This window comes from Rutilus rutilus, assembly GCF_951802725.1.
Source record: "Rutilus rutilus genome assembly, chromosome: 16".
In the NCBI taxonomy this organism is placed as follows: domain Eukaryota; kingdom Metazoa; phylum Chordata; class Actinopteri; order Cypriniformes; family Leuciscidae; genus Rutilus; species Rutilus rutilus.
The window spans coordinates 2443805-2467337 of NC_140224.1; the positions used below are offsets into that span (position 1 = coordinate 2443805).

Below are 23533 nucleotides of genomic sequence, written 5' to 3' on the forward strand. Positions count from 1 at the left end.
TTCCTTGGGCACTTTCACATTGAAAATGGGCAATCATTTTCTATCTGGATCATTTAGATGGGTCGTGGGCCCTGTGTCTCATCTGGTTGCCCGTTGACGGCAACATTGCTCAGAAAGTTGCCCTGTGTATCATCACCTTTAAATGCTTCATAGAGTAAACAATTATTCAGAATATTATTGCAAAAAAAAACAAAACAAAACAAAACATGCATGTTCTTTTCCATTCTCAAAATACCAGAGATGTTTGCTTAGACTATGCTGCAGTAATTTAATAAATTAATTCTCTTTCATGTTGTTCACATTATGTTAAAATATGTGCAGACAAACCCGTCTGGAGTGAATCGCAGCTGCTCAGAGACCTCTGCTAATTTCACCTGCTCGCGTGTGTATTGATGTATTGTAATTCCCCGTCTCCGAGTGTGTGCTTGACATTTCACAGCTCAGATCTAGTGTTCATGTTGCTAAACGCCCCGAACTAAACTCTAATATCTTTCAACAATTTAACACTAACCTCGAAAGCATTTTTGCCAACCGTACCTATACATACAATTCTCTGCAGTTTCCATCATGATCACAGGAGCAGATTATTGCTTAAAAAAGGTTCCTTGCACAACACTGTTATGAGATGAACACTCTTTTCCCATAGTGCATGATTTGTAAACTAACACATTTTGACGTTTGCATCACATACGGTACTGTGCAAAAGTCTTAGGCATGTTAATCCCCCCCCCCCCCCCAAAAAAGGTTTTAAGTCAGTTATTTCTATCTTTTGCTGTAGTGTGTCAGTAGGAAATATCAGTTTACATTTCCAAACATTCTTTTTGCCATTAATTGTAATAATCCAGTGAGATTTGTGTATGCACGAGGAGTCTGACAGCAGCCGGTATGATCTGATCTCAGCATCATCGAGTCCGTCTGTGATTAACATGAAGAAACTGAGACAGACATTAACATGCCTAAGACTTTTGCACAGTACTGTATGTGTGTGTGTTCAGCTGTAGTGAACTCTCTCAGCAGCTCTTGAACGAGTCTGTGAAACACCAGTCACGACGAAAGAGCTCAAAGACTAAAATGACACGGTTGCTTCAGCAAATGTTTTTATCTCTAGTTTGCTTAACACTATCGGTCAAGTTAAGTGTCAGTGCTGCGTCATTTTCAAAGCTTTTAGTGTCACTCACCGGACATTTCATTTACAAACTGTCGGGATACTTTCAACAGCCGACGTAATAAAACTGCCAGATTCACGATCATCCGTTTCTGATAAAACTGAACGTGATTTTAGCGTCATATTTCACTTTGAAAGTGTTGCAAGAAGCAATGTAATATCATTTCACAGAAATATGCACACTGAGTACGTCATATCAACCGTGTAAAAATGACTGAAAAATGATGGTTTAGTTATACTGTAATTCCCCCGTCTTCTCCCTTCATATTTGCATATTAATAATGAATTGAATTTTCTGTTGAGTTGAACACATTTGAGCTGATGCCAAACATGAACAGGCTTCAGTACTTGCAGAACCGTGAGCTTTGGAGCTTCTTTATTCTGCCACTGAAATTACTGATTCAATTTGCCAACGAGGTCGATAGTTGTTTAGTAGAAGATTCCTGCATTGGAATTTTTTTTTTTTTTTTTTATATAATTTGATTTTAATTACATCAGGAGGATCATGGGATATCAGATCTTGAGGAATCAGCTCATGCAATTATTGAGGTATTTTGATTCTTATCATAAGCCTTTGATGATGAGAGATGAATTCCCAATGGTGATGCATATTATCAATTGCAGTGCCGTGTGTGTGTGTGTGTGTGTCTGTGGCCTTGGCTACAACAATATTATTGATCTGGTGGACGACGATGACACAATTTTCTTCTAGAAACAAACTTTGATGTATTATTTTCATGTGATCACTGTGAAGCTGCTTTGATACAATTTGTATTGTAAAAAGCGCTATATAAGTAGAGGTAACTTGACTTGACTGTGTGTATGTGTGTGTATATATATATATAATAGATGGATAGATGGAACACAAAGCCCTTCCATAAACACGTTTTCACTTAGAAAATAGAAGTCAAATCCTTGTGAAATAACACTTATGATTTGACATCAAACATCTCTAGAAGTGTTTTTCAGACAGCTGAAGGTCAGGGCTTTGTGTACGTGACGTGAGTGTGTGAGTTTGTGTTGCGGTGTTTATACTGCAGTCAATGACACGTGACACCGAGTGCTAACCAGACGCAACTTGATCATTCGACGAGATAAAAACCTGTGTCACATTCACACCGACAGCTGGAGGTGCACTGGACTGTGTAACTGGGCATCGCTTGTGAAAACCTGAACACAAAACATCATATTGTTCTGTTTGATGAGAAATTTCATGCTGCTAGAAATGAACATTGTATGCAGAGGAAATAATTTTGTGCTGTGCGTGATGCATCATATATTGCTCATTTGCATGTAATTGAAGTAAACGCATCACTGGAAACAAGTTGATTGTTTTGAATTTTTCATTTAGTTTTTTTCATATGTCAATTTTCTTTTAATTAGTTTGTACTGCATAATTGTAGTTTTAGTTTATTTTAGGCCATTTTGTTGCTGTCTAGTGGCATTTTCATGGCAGATTGTAAATGTTTCAAGCTTATTATATTCTTTTGATCTGGACCACAAAGGAAATAATACATTTAGTTCTGGTTTGCTTGGCGTTCACACTGTCATTTTTAAGACTGTAGGCCCTATTTTAACGATCTAAGCGCATGGTTTAAAGCGCACGGCGCAAGTTCACTTAGGGCATGTCCGAATCCACTTTTGCTAGTTTAACGACGGGATAAATGGTCGGTGCTCCCGGTGCATGGTCTAAAAGGGTTGTCACTATTCTCATAATGAGTAATGAGTGTGTTTGGGGATTTAGGTGCGTTAAACCAATCAGAGTTTCATCTCCCATTCCCTTTAAATGCCAGTTGCGCTCACGCCATGGCGGATTCGCTATTCACATGACGGAATAGTGGAAAAACCGAACGCGTCTCCAGAGCGCAAACGGATCTGCTTGTGCGCAAGGATAAAGCTCTGTGTGTGTGTGTGTGTGTGAGAGGTTAAAGTGCGCAAGCAGACCATCTACGGATTCCACCATATCTTTATGTATACAATAATAATCTTTTACATTGTAATGCTTTTATTTTTTATATTTGGCATGTTTGTGTGCTGCTGTGCGTCCCTGTGTGTTTAATAAGAAGAGGATTGTGGACCCACCTATAGGCGCACATTACTAATGCGCTCATTAAATAACAAAAAAATATTGCGCCATTGACTTTAGACCAGGTTTCAGTTGGTCAATGGCTCAGTCTATTTCAGTTCCTCAAAATAGCAACGCGCCAACAATGCGCCAGAACACACACCTCGTTTTCAGACCAGCAGCCCATGGGCGCACATGCATTTGCTTTTTAAACAATGTGGCGCAGGACGTGAAAATGAAAACTGCGTCGGGCTGAAACTAGCAAAACACACTCGCGTCGCGCCTGGCGCTGCATTGCGCCGGGTGTAAGATAAGGCCCTGAACCTAAAGATACAAAACAAAATAAAGGCTTTTCATGACATATATTTTGTGACAGAATGCGCTCATTGTATGTTTGTGGTGTTTTTACCAGCTGAGAAACACAAAGAGCTTATGAAATGTGTAAAAGAGTCAAAACGGCACCAGTAATTCCTCCGTTACACACAAACGCAGATCTGCTGCGAGGAGACACGGTTCTGATGCCTGAACTGAACTATAATGAGCAACATCACGACTATCGCGATTCTGTCCTTTTTAGGGTCACATCTTGTGACATCACATCCTGTTTTTGGTTCGTTTAGATGTCTTTGGTCCGTGTCGCCTTCATATTTCAGTCGAACCGCACCAGAGTTCGTTTGGAAGTGGACCGAGACCCCCTGAAAAGGTTCGGTCTGTCTTGTTTTCCCGGTTTTGTGTTGTGGGACTTTTATTTTGAAGTGCATTTCCTGGTCTCCTTGTTTCAGTGTTTCATCGCCTGTCATTTGTTCCCGTTTTCTTTTGTTTCCATTGCTGCGTTGTTTGTTCCCATAATTATCCTTGTTGCCATAGCTACCATTGTTTGTTTCTATGACGATTAATCATCTCCACCTGTCTCTTGTTATCTCCTCTGTTTATTTATTCCCCTGCTTAAATTAGTGGATAGAGACCCATCTTCTTATAGGCCGCTTGTTTGGTAGGTTTAGATGCCAGCGTTCACACTTATTCAAATGAACTGCAGAGTAACAGAGCAATCGCACCAGAGTTCATTTTAATCGAACCAAACCGGCCAGGTGTGAACACACCATTAGTTTGGTTTTACAGTCATGAAATGCATTTCAGTTTAGTTTAATAGTACACAACATAATAATAATAATAAACCATTGACTGATTGCCCACATTGCATCATCTTCATCATTTGAAAAGGAATGATTTAAAGTGTGATCATCTCTGCACAATCAGAAACAAAGACCTGAAAGCCTCAAGGTCAGCGTGTTCGTTCAGAACGACCGCAGGTCTAATGAATACAGATCTCGGTGTGCTAACGTTTCTCGTTTTCAATGCCTGATCACATAAGCACACATAAGGTGAGATGAGGTTAAAAGCAGCGTGTGCTCTTTACTTTCGTCAGTCTCCTCTGTGTTAACAGAAAGCTTCTGCATTATGCAGAGAATATACCGGTGGCGTGAATCCATGAATACACACGCAGAGAATGTACAGTATGAATGTATGCATGGGTATGACGTGTGTTTCTATGGCAGCTGAGCCTCAAAGGGAAGATGCGCAGGATCACTGCGTTATCAAGACTGCAGTTTGGACCTCAATGCGGTTTCATTTCAGAAAGGGGAAATTTCTATCACAGCGTTCTCTCAGACAAGGACTGTGCTTATAAATTGCATTGTGCTATCTCGATTAAGATTGTAAATGTTTCAAGCTAATTATATTCTTTTGATCTAGACCAAAAAGGAAAATAATACATGCACTTCTGGTTCGCTCAGCGTTCACACTGGCATTTTTAAGACTGAACCCAAAGTTACAAAACAACATAATGGCTTTTATGACATATTTTGTGACAGAACATCCAAAACAATGCTTTGTTCTCGACTTAATGCGCTCATTGTATGTTTATACATGGTATTTTTACCAGCTGAGACTCATAAAGAGCTTATGAAATGCAGTTTGGACTCGAATGCTGTTTCATTTTAGAAACAAGGATTGTGCTAATAAATTGCATTGTGCTATCTCAAGTTACTACAAATGACCAGGGTATTGTTTGTATTCTGAACTTATGACGGGGTAAAACGACATGACTTTATCATCAAGGTCATTAGCATTGGAAAGTCATCTGTGCAGTATGACGTCTCTATAAATTGAAACAAGTAATATTAAAAATGGAACGTTTTGTGTATTTTTCTTTATGTGACGGTAGATATAAGATAATATAAACAGATTTTGAAAGTTCAATGACAGTAGGCTCTTCAAATGATTTCGCTTCTGTACTTCTTTAATGCCCCTATATACTCACAGCGAGGTTAGTGTTGTTGGGTTACACTTTATTCTAAGGTGTCATTGTTACTGAGTAATATTAATCAACCACATGTACTTACTATAGGGTTAGGGTAGGATTAGGGTTTGGTTGAGGGTTAGTTGCATGTAATTATGCATAATTTACTGTTATTACTATGGTAAGTACATGTAACATATGTAACAAAGACACTGTAAAATAAAGTGTTACCAGTTGTTGTTTTTTCTTTGGGGTAAAATCCCGTCAACTCCCGCGCTGCTGGAAGCGGTGAATATAAATATATAAATATGTACTGCGCACTTTCCTCTCAGTAACAAAATAAACACACACACACACAAAAATGACAGCGATGAGAAAACAGCCGTTCAGAAAGCATCTGATCATAGTGATGTGGATGTTTGCACCAACTCTGCAATTCAGCTCTCCAGTAAAGTCATGTCACGTTTATTTATATAACGCCATAAAACATGGATTGTTTAAAAGCAAGCAGCGTTACAGTATTAAACATTTAAAAAACTGTCAGTGTCGCTTTCAGTTAGACTTACAACTACTATAAATCAGCTCTCCAGTGTTTTTATGAGGACGTCTGACTGAACTGAAGAAATGAGCCCGAGAAGATTTACACCTCACAGAAGGCGGAGCCTCAGAGCCACACCCACCTATGACATCATCACCGCCGACCAATAGTAGTTCAGAGGTGTTTATCTAGCGGGAGCAAACCTTTCCCGGGAAGTTAACTTTAGGAAGCTGCCGAAACGAACACCAAATAAACTTCGTTTTGGCCTGATTTTGTTCAAAATGGCGTCACACCGGTTCGTTCTTCAATTTCGCTTCAAGTATTTTGGGGCCTTTATGTTTAAATTGACAGTTTATTGTTGTTTTGAAGTAAGTAAATATTGCAATGTGGGAATCAAAACTCACGGACAGATAGTGTTGTTATAGGTTTCATATTAATTATTTGTATGACTGGTTACTTAGATATGTAATATATTTATATTTATATTTTGTAATATATTTATTAAAAGATAAATGTCACATAAAAAAAGAAAAACATTTTATTATTAAACATATATATATATATATATATATATATATATATATATATATATATTAAAGCTTGCACAACACTTATTTTTGTGTTTTATTGCAGATGTTGTGGACACGCTGTTCTCCATTCATCAAATGATTGTGCAGTGACAGAGATGGATGAGGCTTTCAACAATGTTTGATGTATAGATATATGTTTGCGCTTCTCAAACACATCTGTGATGACATTTGTGAGATAAATTATGGATGTGGGTTATTATAACAAGATCTTTCTTTTCCTCTGGCTGATCTCTCAGCTTGACTGACGGCTGAGAAGGTGTCCGTGTGTGTGTGTGTGTGTGTGTCCGTTCGTGTACGTGACATTGCTTGTGATGGCTGCGTTTGAGCGACTGGACAAAAGACCAGAAAGCTCCTAACAGATGTTAAATATTCACATCGGGGACTTCTGTGTGACAGTACACACTGCCTGTGGAGTATTAAGTTAATTCCGTTTCTGATTTCAACAATCCTCCGGCATATGACAGAGGAGGAGTTGTGGGAAAAGATAAGGAAGGAGTGTGTGTGTGATGTAGAAGTGTATGTGATTAGATACAGGTGGACTGTCGTTACAGTGACCCCAAACCGGGTCAAATGTGGCCAGTAGAGGGTGCTGAAATCTTCTGCTTTTTCCTGGTTAAAAACGTTTTGCTTAGATGTTTTTTTGTTGTTGTATGAATTAAACTATAATGTATTTGGCAGGATCAATATATTATATCTGTAAACTCACATCAACAAGCTCATGTGACTATTTATTCTTAAAAGGAGATGTTCAAACTGAACTTTTCCATAGACGGCGACTATCAAGCTCCAAAAAATGACATAAAATCACCATAAAAGTATGTAAGTAAAAGTAAATATGATGCACTATATTTCAGGTCTTTTAAAGCCATGAAAGGTTAAAAAAAAAAAATATTATTAATACTTTTATCGAAGATGCATTAAATTAATCAAAAGTGACAGTAAAGACATTTATAATATAACAAAAGTTTCCTATTTTAAATAAATGCTTTTCATTTGAACTTTCTATTTATCAAAGAATCCTGAAAAAAAGTGCATCACAGTTTCCGTAATAATAATAAACAATAATATTTCACTTTTTTTACTGTACCAAAAACAGCCTTTGTGAGCAAATGAGGTTTATTTTCTTAAAAAAAGTGAAGTGTTTTTAGTTTGTTTCAGATCACTCATGTATGAATTGGCAATTTTAGTCCTTTTAATTATATACCTCCGTGATCATGAAGTGTTCAAGGCCAGAAAGTTATTAAATTGTCACATTAGTCTTTCTCTTTACGCCACAAATTGTGCAAGTATAATTGTATTTTGTTTCCGAAAGTGACTTATGACTGATTGCTGAAGACAGATTTGAGCCTCCTGGTGCCAAACGAAGCATATGCAAATACATAAGTGATATGGGATGGATCTGCTTGAACAGAAATTTGCATAATGTCAAGAAAACCAGCAAACAAGCAGTAATCAACGGAAGAACCGGACGCCCGTGGAGAGAGTTTGAGCGGCACAAATAGTAGCCTGCTGTTCTCTGGCATGCGGTTCTGAACTTTAAATAATAATATGTTTGAGTTGAAGATATATTTTCATATTTTTGGGGTTTATACGTGACATTTTTATGATGTTTTAATGATATGTTGAGGCTGGAGAATTCCTCAGAGACTGAGTGTGTGACGCTGGAGTGTGTGTGTTTATTGGGTTTGGTGTTTGTTACTGACAGAGAGTGCAATTCTGCTTTGTACAATCCATAAAACAAGTAATTATTAGTGTTGCTTGGTAAGGCGAGCTGAGAACATGAATGATATCTCAATTTGCACGGCTTGTGGAGGGGTGTGCTATTACTTTTCCTAAGCATTTTTTTGCCTGGCAGATGATAAAACAAGGAAAGTAGAGAGTCATATTTAGGGTCCAGAGTATCATAGAGATTTGCAGATGCACTTGTTTGATATTTTTTGGCAAGAAACCACCGAAAACACTTTAATAACTGCATTGCAAACTCAAGCACCCACAACATCAGCCTAGCATCACTGTGGGAAGGTTTTCATGGGCAAACATCTCAAATCTAACAATCTGGAATTTCATTGCAACATCTCAGCATCTACCCATTATATAATGCAAAAAGCAGCTGCCCTGGACAGGTTCTTTTGACTATTTTAGGATTTTTTAAATTTATCTTTTTTTTGAGATATTGTGTTGGCCAACCTGAGACTTTACAACAAATCATTGAAACTTGTGGGATGATTTACACTCCAGCTGAATTATGAAATAAATTACATTCATATCCATCCGTCCGTTCACCCATCCATCCATCCATCCATCCATCCGTCCATCCACCTAACCCCATCCATCCACCCATCCATCCGTCCCTTCAGCCATCCATCCATCCATCCATCCGTCCATCCACCTAACCCCATCCATCCACCCATCCACCCATCCATCCGTCCCTTCATCCATCCATCCATCCATCCATCCATCCATCCATCCATCCACCCACCTAATCCCATCCATCCAGCCACCTAACCCCATCCATACATCCATCCATCCACCCACCTAACCCCATCCATCCATCCATCCACCCACCCATCCACCCATCCATCCATCCATCCACCCAACCCCATCCATCCACCCAACCCCATCCATCCATCCACCCACCCACCTAACCCCATCCATCCATCCATCCATCCCCATCCATCCATCCATCTAACCCCATCCATCCACCCAACCCCATCCATCCATCCATCCACCCAACCCCATCCATCCATCCATCCACCCACCTAACCCCATCCATCCATCCATCCATCCATCCACCCACCTAACCCCATCCATCCATCCATCCATCCATCCATCCACCCACCTAACCCCATCCATCCATCCACCCAACCCCATCCATCCATCCATCCACCCACCTAACCCCATCCATCCATCCATCCATCCATCCATCCATCCACCCACCTAATCCCATCCATCCAGCCACCTAACCCCATCCATTCATCCATCCATCCACCCACCCAACCCCATCCATCCATCCATCCATCCACCCATCCATCCATCCATCCACCCAACCCCATCCATCCATCCATCCACCCACCTAACCCCATCCATCCATCCATCCATCCCCATCCATCCATCCATCCATCCATCTAACCCCATCCATCCACCCAACCCCATCCATCCATCCATCCACCCAACCCCATCCATCCATCCATCCACCCACCTAACCCCATCCATCCATCCATCCATCCACCCACCTAACCCCATCCATCCATCCATCCACCCACCTAACCCCATCCATCCATCCATCCATCCACCCACCTAACCCCTTCCATCCATCCATCCATCCACCCAACCCCATCCATCCATCCATCCATCCATCCATCCATCCACCCACCTAACCCCATCCATCCATCCATCCATCCATCCACCCACCTAACCCCATCCATCCATCCACCCAACCCCATCCATCCATCCATCCACCCACCTAACCCCATCCATCCATCCATCCATCCATCCACCCACCTAACCCCATCCATCCATCCACCCAACCCCATCCATCCATCCATCCACCCACCTAAATCCATCCATCCATCCATCCATCCATCCATCCATCCATCCATCCATCCGTCCATCCACCTAACCCCATCCATCCACCCATCCACCCATCCATCCGTCCCTTCATCCATCCATCCATCCATCCATCCATCCATCCATCCATCCATCCATCCATCCATCCACCCACCTAATCCCATCCATCCAGCCACCTAACCCCATCCATACATCCATCCATCCACCCACCTAACCCCATCCATCCATCCATCCACCCACCCATCCACCCATCCATCCATCCATCCACCCAACCCCATCCATCCACCCAACCCCATCCATCCATCCACCCACCCACCTAACCCCATCCATCCATCCATCCATCCCCATCCATCCATCCATCTAACCCCATCCATCCACCCAACCCCATCCATCCATCCATCCATCCACCCAACCCCATCCATCCATCCATCCACCCACCTAACCCCATCCATCCATCCATCCATCCATCCACCCACCTAACCCCATCCATCCATCCATCCATCCATCCATCCATCCACCCACCTAACCCCATCCATCCATCCACCCAACCCCATCCATCCATCCACCCACCTAACCCCATCCATCCATCCATCCATCCATCCACCCACCTAATCCCATCCATCCAGCCACCTAACCCCATCCATTCATCCATCCATCCACCCACCCAACCCCATCTATCCATCCATCCACCCACCCACCCATCCACCCATCCACCCATCCATCCATCCATCCACCCAACCCCATCCATCCATCCATCCACCCACCTAACCCCATCCATCCATCCATCCATCCCCATCCATCCATCCATCTAACCCCATCCATCCACCCAACCCCATCCATCCATCCATCCACCCAACCCCATCCATCCATCCATCCACCCACCTAACCCCATCCATCCATCCATCCATCCACCCACCTAACCCCATCCATCCATCCATCCACCCACCTAACCCCATCCATCCATCCATCCATCCACCCACCTAACCCCTTCCATCCATCCATCCATCCACCCAACCCCATCCATCCATCCATCCATCCATCCATCCATCCATCCACCCACCTAACCCCATCCATCCATCCATCCATCCATCCATCCACCCACCTAACCCCATCCATCCATCCACCCAACCCCATCCATCCATCCATCCACCCACCTAAATCCATCCATCCATCCATCCATCCATCCATCCATCCATCCATCCATCCATCCATCCAACCACCCATCTAACCCCATCCATCCATCCATGAAATGATGGTGGATAACACTGATGTAGAAGCACCTAGCCCTGGTCGTAAGCCTAAACTTGACATAAACTGTAAACTTGTCCCTCAAATCCATTGATTGGAATGAAACGCCGGTATTAACAAAGATGTTGATCCATGAACATGTTGCACTTGGTGAAATCAGGTTTCCCGTGGTGTGACAGTGATACCATTCATGTAGCATCGGCCTTCACACGTTGTCCATCACTCATGATTTATTCATAAGCGATCCGTCAGTCTCCTAACTTAAATTATATTTTATATTCCACATGTGAACTCAGCTCAGCCCTCATCTAAAAACTTCCGTCTTTCCGGACCAAAAACTGTATACGCTCCGATCACGCATGACGGATGTGCTCCTTATGACCTTTAAGCCCAAGTAATCTGCATTCATTATATTCCTCCATGTGTGGTTGAGAGGAATTGAAACTATACATAATTACGCTCTAAAGTGACGGGTAATTGGTGGCATGAGTTTCAGATGCACTCTGGATATCAATTTTTATATCCAAAGAAATTATTTGACTATTGCCATTTTAAAATGGGATAAAATCTAGGATAAATCCAGTGTGAGATTTGAGGGTCCTTGAGGAGATAAAAGCTCAGCTCGGCTTTGAAAAGAGTCGGTTGTTCTGTTTCAATCAGCTGCTGATTATTAGCAGCGTGTTCATATCGATTGTGGGAAAATGATTTGACTACAGTAAAGAGACATGATTGATTTATTGGATGCATTGAAAAGTGATTTTCTGATGTGCACAATCTGTGACTGAACAACTGATTGGTTAATAGTTTATATTTCACTTTGTGTTAAGTTTGATAAATTCATTGCCATTTTTCATGTACAAGGTACAAAAACAGGTCCTTTCTCATCGGTTCTTCTGTAGATCTGCTTTATACACTGTAAAAAAAAAATCCAAATTTTACAGAAAATAATAATTAAATTATAATAATGAAATTTTCTTTCATTTTAAATTATACTCAAAACTCTGTAAAATGACAAATAATATCTGTAAATTAAAAATGTAGCTGTTATTTTACGTATTTTGACATTAATGGCAAAGTGCAGTAATTCACATTTTTTATACAGACAATTTACTGTATTTTTCATACAGTATTTTTTCTGTTTTCTTAAATTACATGTATGTAAAATTACAAATATAATCTGTAATTAAACATTAACAAAACAGTTAAATGATAAAACGGTCGAATGACTGGCAGCCCAAAAAAACCCCTAAAACATTAAAGTAAAATATTCTAAATTAAATAAACTGAAAAACACTGTTATTTTACAGGTATTTCCTGAATTATCACGATCATATACCTTCATTGTAAAAATAAAGCGTAAAAATATGAAACCCTAAAATTAAAGTAAAATATTCTAATTTAAATATACTGAAAAAACACTGTTATTTAAAAAAAAAAATCTTTCAAAAAAGGGTCCAAACAAAAACCATCAAATTAAAGTAAAATATGCAAAAAACTTTGATGTCACCATGATAGAGATCAGTGTTTGCTTTAGTTGGGCTCATGACCCTTGAAGTTTAACATTAGTTTTTTCCCGTTTCATAACTGAAGAACTTTGCAACATTGACACCGTTATTGAAATAAACTGAATCAACACTGAACTAAACACCGCTGAATAACAGCACTGTGGTCTTCTGTAGAGCTGCTTTACAGCTGACATATTCTGTTTTTACAACATTAATGCAACTGTTATTTTCCTGTTTATTACAGTGAATCTGCTTTGATTTCACATAAATACAGGTGACTTGACTTCAGCAAACGGTCAGTGAAAGGAAGTGTTAATATTAATCATCAACCTCAAACTGTATGTGCTGTTTTACTGTCTTCTGGTTTTCTGTGAGGTTTACAACCCCGTTAACAAGGTCTAAATACATTTAAAACCCTGATTTATGTGATTCTGCAACACTGACTAATGAACTGTTGTTATATTGATCCTTTCGGTGGATAATTTGCATCCTGAAAGTTGTTTGTTCTCCAAAAAATGATGTTTGAGAAGATATTTTGTAACAATTTCCCTTACACTATCAAAGCAAGAAAAAAGTACTGCACGCAAAACATAAGGTAACGGGCGGATCTGATACCTACTGATATAAATAAAGCCAGTAACAGCTTACTTTCGTTAAATAAACACTAAAGAAAAATATATAGAATACAATCTACATGTATGTAGACTTGAATTAATTATATACTAACGAAAAAACAATGAAACACAAGTTCAACCAAGTGTATTGAGAGATAGATCACATTATAATATTCAGACGGGCAACATTATGCGCTTATTTCACAGCTGGAGGCATGGCCGCACTCCGACACAGCAAACAAACATTCTCAAATTATCACACACACATTTAACCCTCAAAACCCCAATGTCCCAATGTCCTGGCCAGCAGACCGAAAGTTCATTCAAGCGACATGAATTGTCCGTACGGAACTACAATGTCCTCCGTGAGAAGAAAAAGACACAAAACAAAAATATAAGGCGAAGCGTGGCAAGAAGCCGCAGTCAATATATCCCCGTGGACTTACGCAATCTCGCCACAGTCTGTTTAGCCGAAGGGAAGATGTAGTAGTCCAGAAAACAATTGTCACGTAATCCACAAAAATAGGGTATTAGTCCCTTTGATGAATTCTTCATGCAACTATTACACAGAGCCCGCTAAACACAACCCGCTTCCCCGTTTGAACTCCGGAGTCCTCTCCCGACGTCACTTCCACTTCTCCTTAAAACCATATTGCGTGACATAACAATGACGCGAGGACAAAACAAAAACAAATAAAAGTCCATATAATAGTCCGTGATTACACCACAGGCATCTGATACAACAGTTAGCTTTTTTTCATGTGAAGAAAAAAAAACAATACAACAAAGCATGTTTATCATCACCTCAAAAAGCTGTACATAAAGGCAGAAATAGGTGACTATTACATTCCCCCCCCCCCAGCCAGCGGCTTATTGGGACCATAGAATGGTTTCAAGTCGACCACATTTACGTTATCCACCTTCAGTTTATCAGTTAACCAACGAACACGGTAGTTTACCGGACCTAGTTTTTTCTCTACCCTAACAGGCCCTGACCATTTGGGTGCAAACTTGGCAGAGAATTTAGCTGAGGCTTTAGACAGAGGATGTGACCTAACCCAGACCAGATCCCCAACAACAAAGTGTACATCTTTGCGTCGTGCATTATAGTATCTGGCTTGTCTGGCCTTTGCCATTCCCACATGTCGTTCGACCTCCTTCAGTAATAATGTATTTGAGTGTACTGTGTGGTATGTAGATGTATTGGGTGCAGGAGACTTGTAAATAAGGCGTTCTAACGGGCCTTTAAGGCTGCGCCCCAAAGCCAGCACAGCAGGGGACACACCAGTGGTCTCATGCACGGCAGTGTTGATAGCCAACCGGAACTCAGGCAGCCACCGATCCCAGTCCTGATGATGTTCGCCTACAAAAGAGGCCATCATGGTCTTAAGGGTCCTGTTGACCCTCTCCGTAAGGTTCGTCTGGGGATGGTATGCTGTCGTGAGCTTTTGGGTAACACCCCATGATTCACACAGGCTGGATAATAAGTGACTAGTGAATTGAGGCCCCCGGTCAGACACAAGGAAGGCAGGTACCCCCCAGCGTGTAAAGATGTCATTCTTCAAGATCTGGCAGACCTTTGGTGTCTTGGCATCCTTCAATGCAAACAGTTCCACCCACTTACTAAAATAGTCGACCACCACCATTAAAACTGAATTCCGGGCTTTACTGAGAGGGAATGGCCCCATAAAGTCCACTCCTATCATCTCCCCTGGTACTTTGACTTCTGTTGATTGGAGAAAACCAGCTGGCTTTTCATTCGAACCCTTGTACTGTTGACAGATATGGCAAGCTCGGACATGGGTCCAAACATCCTTGCGAACTGTGGGCCACCAGGCCACCTCCAGGATCTTCAGGAGGGTCTTCATCCTTCCTAGGTGACCTCCCAACGGACTGTCGTGAAAGTAAGACAGAAACTCCGCAACTAGGTTAGCGGGAACAACCAGCTGGTAATTAAAGCCGCCATACTTAGACGGTACACCCCGGTATAACACTCCCTGCTGCTGCTGGTAATGGAGGCGATCAGGTGAGTGCTGACCAATAGTGTGACCAAGCTCTTGGCATAAGGGGTCTGCCTGCTGAGCTTTTCCGATATCCTGAAGTGACTTAGGTAGGTCAGACCAGTAAGATTTTGCAACTGCCACACATACCCTCCCATCCTGTGGAAGAGGAACTCGGGACAGAGCATCAGGAACTACATTACAGCAGCCTTTTTTATAGTGCACTCGGAAGGTGAATGCCTGTAGACGCAAAGTCCATCTTGTAAGCCGTGATGACGTCTTGGGACAGTTGAATGCCCAGGCCAGTGCGCTGTGGTCTGTATACACATCAAATGCCTCTCCTTCAAGGTAATGACGCCACTTTTCCACCGCCCATACAACAGCCAAGCACTCTTTTTCTGAGGTGGAGTATCTCAGCTCAGCGCCATGGAGGGCTCTTGAGGCAAATGCAATGGCTCTGTCTTCACCCTCAATTGTCTGCATCAAAACAGCCCCCAAACCCACATCACTGGAATCACAGTGCACCTGAAAACCAGACTGTGGCTCTGGCTGAGCCAGCACTGGTGGGGACTGCAGCAACCCTTTAAGCCGTTCAAAAGCAACCTGACACTGCTCATTCCACTCCCACTTGACTCCTTTTTTCTTGAGGTTATTAAGAGGAGCAACAATGTCTGACAGCCGAGGAATGAACTTATGGTACCAGCCCACCAACCCCAGGAATCTCTGGAGACTTTTCAGATCTGTTGGGGCTGGGTAAGCTGTAATGGCCTCCACCTTTGCCGTTTCCATCTCCACGCCTTTACCTGAGACCACATGTCCTAGAAAGGTAAGTTGAGTTTGCATGAGGTGGCATTTTGCAACATTCAGAGTTAGGTGGGCCTGATGAAGTTTTTTAAACACTGCCTCCAAGTCACCCAGGTGCTGCTCATGAGTCTTGGAGAAGACAATAATGTCATCTATGTAGACGAAACAGATTCGGCCCTTCAACTCCCCCAGAACATTCTCCATCAAACGTTGAAAGGTGGCGCCAGCATTTCTCAGCCCAAAAGGCATGACCTTAAATTGGAATAGGCCTAGGTGTGTGATCATAGCTGTTTTTTGTTTGCTTTCCTCATCCATGGCCACCTGCCAGTACCCACTCTGAAGGTCAAGCGAGCTAAAATATTGTGCTCCGTGCATGGACTCTAAGATCTCATGAATCAGTGGCATTGGGTAAGCATCATGGTGTGTTTTGGCATTAAGTCCTCTGAAGTCCACACAGAAACGGAGCGTTCCATCCTTCTTAGGTGTCAAAACCACTGGGGAGGCCCAAGCAGAAGTGGAAGGCTCTATGACACCATTTTTGAGCATTTTCTTCATCTGTTCCTCAATAACCGCTTGCTTTTGTGGTGACACTCTATACGCTCTCCTCCGTATTGGCAGCTCGTCAGTAGTCAAGATCTTATGTTTTATGACGTCGGTGGCACCGGTGGAATCTGTCCAAACTGTAGGCCACTTCTGCAGCAGTGGTCTAACCAGCTCAGGCTGTGCATCAAACAGCGGAACTGGAGGAAGTTTGTTACCGACCTCATCCATCACTGCCATGTAAAAATTAATTGTAGGCTCTGCATGTCTCCACCACAGGGCCTCACGACCCTTAGGCAAGAACCGATACTCTTTGCCGCCTGGCATCACATATTTCCTCAGGTGGGGCTTCAGAACAATTTGGCTGGCGCACATGAAATCTAAACCCAGCAGTAAGGGCATGCAAAGTTGATCATCACTGAGTACATGTATACTGACGGTGATATGGGCATCATGAAGGGAGAGGAGTAAGGTGGTTGTCCCTATAGCTTTACTCTCTTGGCCATTTGCCATAATGAACCTTGGAATTTCACTTGCACTCAGTGTCTCACCTGCCTTTTTTATGTTGTTCCACAGAGTTTTACTCATTAAAGAGTACGTGCACCCTGAATCAAGGACAGCATCACCACTGGAGCCTCGGATGGCTATTGGCACCACCAGGAGGGTTGGAATACCGAAAACGGTGGCCACATCCGCACTATGACCCCGGCCCTGTCCGTGTTCAGGTTTTTTGCTAGGTTTTTTAGAAGAGCGGTCTGAAGGGTGGGATTGTTGTACCCGACTCCAATAATCCTTAGAGTTACTCCAATCCTTCTCAATAAGCGATCCCACCTTGACCACCTGTTCCACGGTAGACACGATACCCCGCAGACCACTGGCCAGCCTTGGGTTACATGCACTAAGGATGCGCCGCACCATCTCGTCTTCCTCCATATCTGGTCTCCACTTCAGACAGAGTGCCCGATGATCGTAGGCAAAATCCCGAATGCACTGGGAGGGTGACTGCACCTGTGATCGGAGCTGGTCCTCAATCTCTGTCTGGTAATCAGTGGGCAGGAAAGCCTCAAGGAAAGCACTTTTAAATTCTTCCCAGTTGGTAATCTTGCCGCGGGAAGCCAACCACCAACTCCGTGCAGGCCCTTTAAGAACAGCATTGAGGGTGCCTACCAACTCAAAGTCACTCAGTGGCCTGAGGGTGAGAAAGTTCTCACACTGCTCAATGAAATCAGTGACATCAGTAGACTCCCTCGACTCCCCGAACTGGGGAAACTCCATTCTAATAGGGGGTTTAGCTGTAGCTGCACCAGATGGTGGAAGGGTGACATCCCCTTTAGACATACCCTGATCAGCAGATGAAAAGCCCGTAGGTGTGGAGAAACTCGCTGGCCTCCAAGAGGAACGTTTTCTGTTGCGAAACTTTGTTTCCAATTCTTCACCCCACTGCTTATCTCTTCGCTTTAAGCAGTCCACCAACACCTGATCAAATCTCTGCAACTTAATGTCAACATACTCTTTGGCCTCCTTAAGCATTGTCTCAATAGATGCTCTGAGGCCCTCCTCCCTGTTGAGTGTGCTGTCATTTGAGTCTTTGAGACGGTTTTCCAAGGTCTCCATCTTTAACTGAAGTTCCTGGATTTGTTCCCCCATCGAGACTCCTTCAGCATCCACATCCTCATCCAGCGGTGGTCGTTCTTCTGCCGGTGGATCTAGATACAGAGAGTCCAACAAGGTGGTTATTTCAGTGACACCACTTCGGTTGTGTCTAGTGGTAATGTGGCGATATGGGTCAGCTTCCTCAGAAGGGATGGGTTCAGGATCCCAATCTATAAGAGAGGCAGCATCATCTTGGGGCCCATAATTTACCACATTGGTCCCCTGCTGGCTTGGGGCAGCCATTAATGTAGTGAACAATTAAGTCAACAAGGGTGTGTAAATAATGCAATGTAGCAATAATGCCAAATAATTAACGTGCCTTGAGTGAATGTGCAAAGACTGTGCAAAAATACGTATAGGCCTATATATATACACATATATATAGATATATATATTGACTGAGATAACCTTAGTAAACTAATATATAGGCTATTTCTCCTTTTTACACTGCCTACACCGTTTAACTCAACAGAAAATAAAAAGTCTCAAAAACCCGTGTGTGCTTCTTTGCTATTATTATTTTCCCCTTTTCCCGCAGCATGTATCTAAAGTATTTGTAATGAAAACCCAGAGTAAACAACTTAGCAATATTTTACAGTAGGAAAAAACGGGTATACATTCACAACAATACCAAAAACAAAATCATCCAAGTTCCCCGTACGGGCCACCACTCTGTAACAATTTCCCTTACACTATCAAAGCAAGAAAAAAGTACTGCACGCAAAACATAAGGTAACGGGCGGATCTGATACCTACTGATATAAATAAAGCCAGTAACAGCTTACTTTCGTTAAATAAACACTAAAGAAAAATATATAGAATACAATCTACATGTATGTAGACTTGAATTAATTATATACTAACGAAAAAACAATGAAACACAAGTTCAACCAAGTGTATTGAGAGATAGATCACATTATAATATTCAGACGGGCAACATTATGCGCTTATTTCACAGCTGGAGGCATGGCCGCACTCCGACACAGCAAACAAACATTCTCAAATTATCACACACACATTTAACCCTCAAAACCCCAATGTCCCAATGTCCTGGCCAGCAGACCGAAAGTTCATTCAAGCGACATGAATTGTCCGTACGGAACTACAATGTCCTCCGTGAGAAGAAAAAGACACAAAACAAAAATATAAGGCGAAGCGTGGCAAGAAGCCGCAGTCAATATATCCCCGTGGACTTACGCAATCTCGCCACAGTCTGTTTAGCCGAAGGGAAGATGTAGTAGTCCAGAAAACAATTGTCACGTAATCCACAAAAATAGGGTATTAGTCCCTTTGATGAATTCTTCATGCAACTATTACACAGAGCCCGCTAAACACAACCCGCTTCCCCGTTTGAACTCCGGAGTCCTCTCCCGACGTCACTTCCACTTCTCCTTAAAACCATATTGCGTGACATAACAATGACGCGAGGACAAAACAAAAACAAATAAAAGTCCATATAATAGTCCGTGATTACACCACAGGCATCTGATACAACAGTTAGCTTTTTTTCATGTGAAGAAAAAAAAACAATACAACAAAGCATGTTTATCATCACCTCAAAAAGCTGTACATAAAGGCAGAAATAGGTGACTATTACAATTTGATGTTCCTGTTTCTCTTTTAGATAAAGTGGAAAATGGAGAGGTGTACCTGTTGTGCTATTAACTATTAACTAACACGAACTAACAATAAGCAATACATTTGTTACAGTATTTATTCATCTCTGTTAATGTAAGTTAATAATAATCCAGCTGTTCATTGTTTGTTCATGTTAGTTCACGGTGCATTAACTAATGTTAACAAATGCAACCTTTGATTTCAATAACGTATTAGTAAATGTTGAAACTAATATTACCCCTGATTTATGTGATTTTGCAACATTGACTAATAAATTGTTGTTATATTGATCCTTTCAGTGGATAATTTGCATCTTGAAACGGTTTGTTCTCCAAAAAATGACGTTTTTTGACCAGCCTTTTCTGTTTCTCTTTCAGATAAAGTGGAGAATGGAGAGGTGTACCAGAGACGTCGGGGTCCCAACACCGGCCACACAGAGGAACAGGAAGTGAGTACGAAACCACAGGATCCGACGAGCCAATCAGGAAGCAGCTGGCGGCGAGTCGTTCTGCTGATCCTGGCCATCACCATTCACAACATTCCCGGTGAGTCTTTCCTCTCATCATTACTTTACATAATTACTCAAGTCCACATGATTCTTTCTATATAACATTTTTTAAAGCAGTAAAGAATCATTGGTAACACTTTATAATAAGGTTCATAAGTTAATGTATTAACATACAATGAGGAATACATTTGGGTGTCACTGTTACAGTGTAATTATATATTTAAGTGCTGAGTAACACATGTACTTACTATAGGATTAGGGTTTGGTTGAGGGTTAGTTGCATGTAATTATGCATAATGTACTGTTATTACCATGGTAAGTACATGTAACATATGTAACAAGGACACCGTATTGTTACAGTATTTATTAATCATTGTTAATAAAAATCCAGCTGTTCATTGTGTGTTCATGTTAGTTCACAGTGCATCAACTAATGTTAACAAATACAACCTTTGATTTTAATAACGTATTAGTAAATGTTGAAATTAATATGAACTAGATTAATAAATGCTGAAGAAGTTAAATGTTAACTATAATGATAACTAATGAACCTTATTGTGAAGTGTTTGCCGAATCACAAGTTATGTCTCTTTTTAACGATTGAAGATAACGTAACAATCCATCAATATTTATTTCAAGAGGAATGAGTTTATTATATTTTTTTTTGTGCTGCTTTTCTTCCGGGTTTGGAGTCAACAGGGACTCACAGTTATTCATGAGCCTCTGTGGCCTAATCCTATGAGAAGCCACTGTCTTATAATTATTCATATCTGCATGTGACCTTTTCCTACGAGAGGCGCTTCAAACTGTGATTTAACACCATACTGAAACATGAGCAGCTTATGTTCCGCTGCACGCCGCAAAAATACAGGTGTTTCCTCGCAATGCTGACAGAGCGACAAAAATTAACATGAAATGTTTGATAATGCATGATTGCTACTGAGATGGCTAACTCCGGAGCGATACCGGTCACGACAGTAATGAAAGAGAGAGCATGCGCTTTATGACAGTTCATCTGAGTTGTTTTACGGATATAAAGTTGACCAGTTTATTAAGCACTCCTGAAAAGGCATAAGGTGTGTATATATTTGTTTTACTGTTAGTTGTATCGAGTGTTTGGTGTAATTCGCGGTGTATGTTGATGATAATGAAAGGGAGAGAGCGAGTTTATGGATAAGACTTTAATGTGCACTTCTTATATGTGTTTATTCAGCTCTTACAGTGATTCTCTGGAGTCAAACTAACACTTCATCTTTTGTGTGATGTACAATAAACTTCATAAAACTCATCAGTAAAGTTTTGTCCATCATACAGCAGGCTTGTACTAATAGTGGATAAAAGCAAGGTGACAACATAACTTATAACCGTAATTAAACTAAACTATCTCTATACAGCGTATATTCTCTGACTCTGTGGGCATTATATCCGACTCGGGTTCGATCTGAACACCATTACTGACCGTTTCTGACATTTTCAGTGCGTGAGATTGCCCTGTTTTACTGCCGGTATGATCTCTTGAAGCTCCGCCCAATTCTTGAAAGGGGGCGGGAGCAGCAGCTCATTTGCATTTAAAGGGACACACAAAAATTGCACGTTTTTGCTCACCCCCAAAAAGTGGCAATTTTAACATGCTATAAAAATGATCTGTGTGGTATTTTGTGCTAAAACTTTACACACACACTCTGGGGGCATCAGAGACTTATTTAACATCTTGTGAAAAGGGGTATAATATATCCCCTTTAAAACAAACAATAAGAATGATCAGTTTTGATTTCATGCTGATTTTAATTTGGCCGTATCAAAATGAAATCTGCATTCAGAAATGGACAGTGATTGTTTCTCGTTTCCCTCTCTCTGCTCAAACTGTGCTGGTTTTATGACGCTTTAAAAGTCTCTTGCCTCCTGCGCTTTTCATCTACTCTTTCTCCTTAGCATTTGTACCATGCTGCCTTTATTCTCCTCTTTATCACGAGCGCTTTCGGCAGCACTTGATCACGTCTCAGTCGGCCAGGCGTCCCTCGGATCTGTTTGTTAATCATTCCGGCGCTGATCTCTTTCATCGTTCCTGAGCGACGAGCAGCGTGAGTGAGGTGAATATAGATGACAGGTATGAGCGCTGACTGCAGTCTGTGTGTGTGTGTGTGTGTGTGTTCATACTGTGACCCCAGCTGTCCTCAATGTCCCATCTAAAACCCCTAAAATCAGGCACATTCTCTCAGAAGTCTTGACTGCCGATGGACGGCCTCAGGAAAACCACCAGCTGTGAATTCAAGAGTGCGTTTTGAGTCAATATGTGAAAGACATCAGATGTTTTCCTCACTGAATTACACAGTGACTCATTGCTTGTTCTTTTCAGCCTGAATTAGATTTGTTGAGCTTTCCAGCAGACTCTTCAATAAATGGACAAGCATTTTTCAGAATGAATCACCAGAATCAGACGAGATCAATAGAGCGCCGTGGTTAAGAGGAAGGTATGTGGTCACTGGGAGATTTAAAGGGTTAGTTCACCCAGAAATGAAAGTTCTGTCAGTAATCACTCTCCCTCATGTTGTTCCAACCCCGTAAGACTTCCGTTCATCTTCAGAACACAAATTAAGATATTTCTGATGAAATCTGAGAGCTGTCTCACTCCTCCATAGGCTTCTAGGTAATCGAGATCTGCCATCCCAGAAAAGTTAGTAAAGACATCGTTAAAATAGTCCAAGTGACTACAGTGGCTCAACCTTAAGTTTATCAAGCGACGAGAATACTTTGTGTGCGCAAAAACAACTAAAATAACTGGCATAATTTAAACATAAATATCTAATAATTTCATAATTA

At 41.6% G+C, this 23533-nt stretch overlaps 1 protein-coding gene across 2 annotated transcripts in view; it reads left to right on the plus strand.

Moving 5' to 3' along the window:
• The window catches only part of slc39a11 (solute carrier family 39, member 11), a 142693-nt gene that overhangs the window by 76273 nt on the left and 42887 nt on the right, over positions 1-23533 (plus strand). For both annotated transcript variants that reach the window (XM_084434994.1, XM_084434995.1), the window contains exon 6: positions 20583-20750. In XM_084434994.1, coding sequence (XP_084291120.1) covers positions 20583-20750 — 168 coding nt within the window. The remainder of the gene's footprint in view (positions 1-20582; positions 20751-23533) is intronic.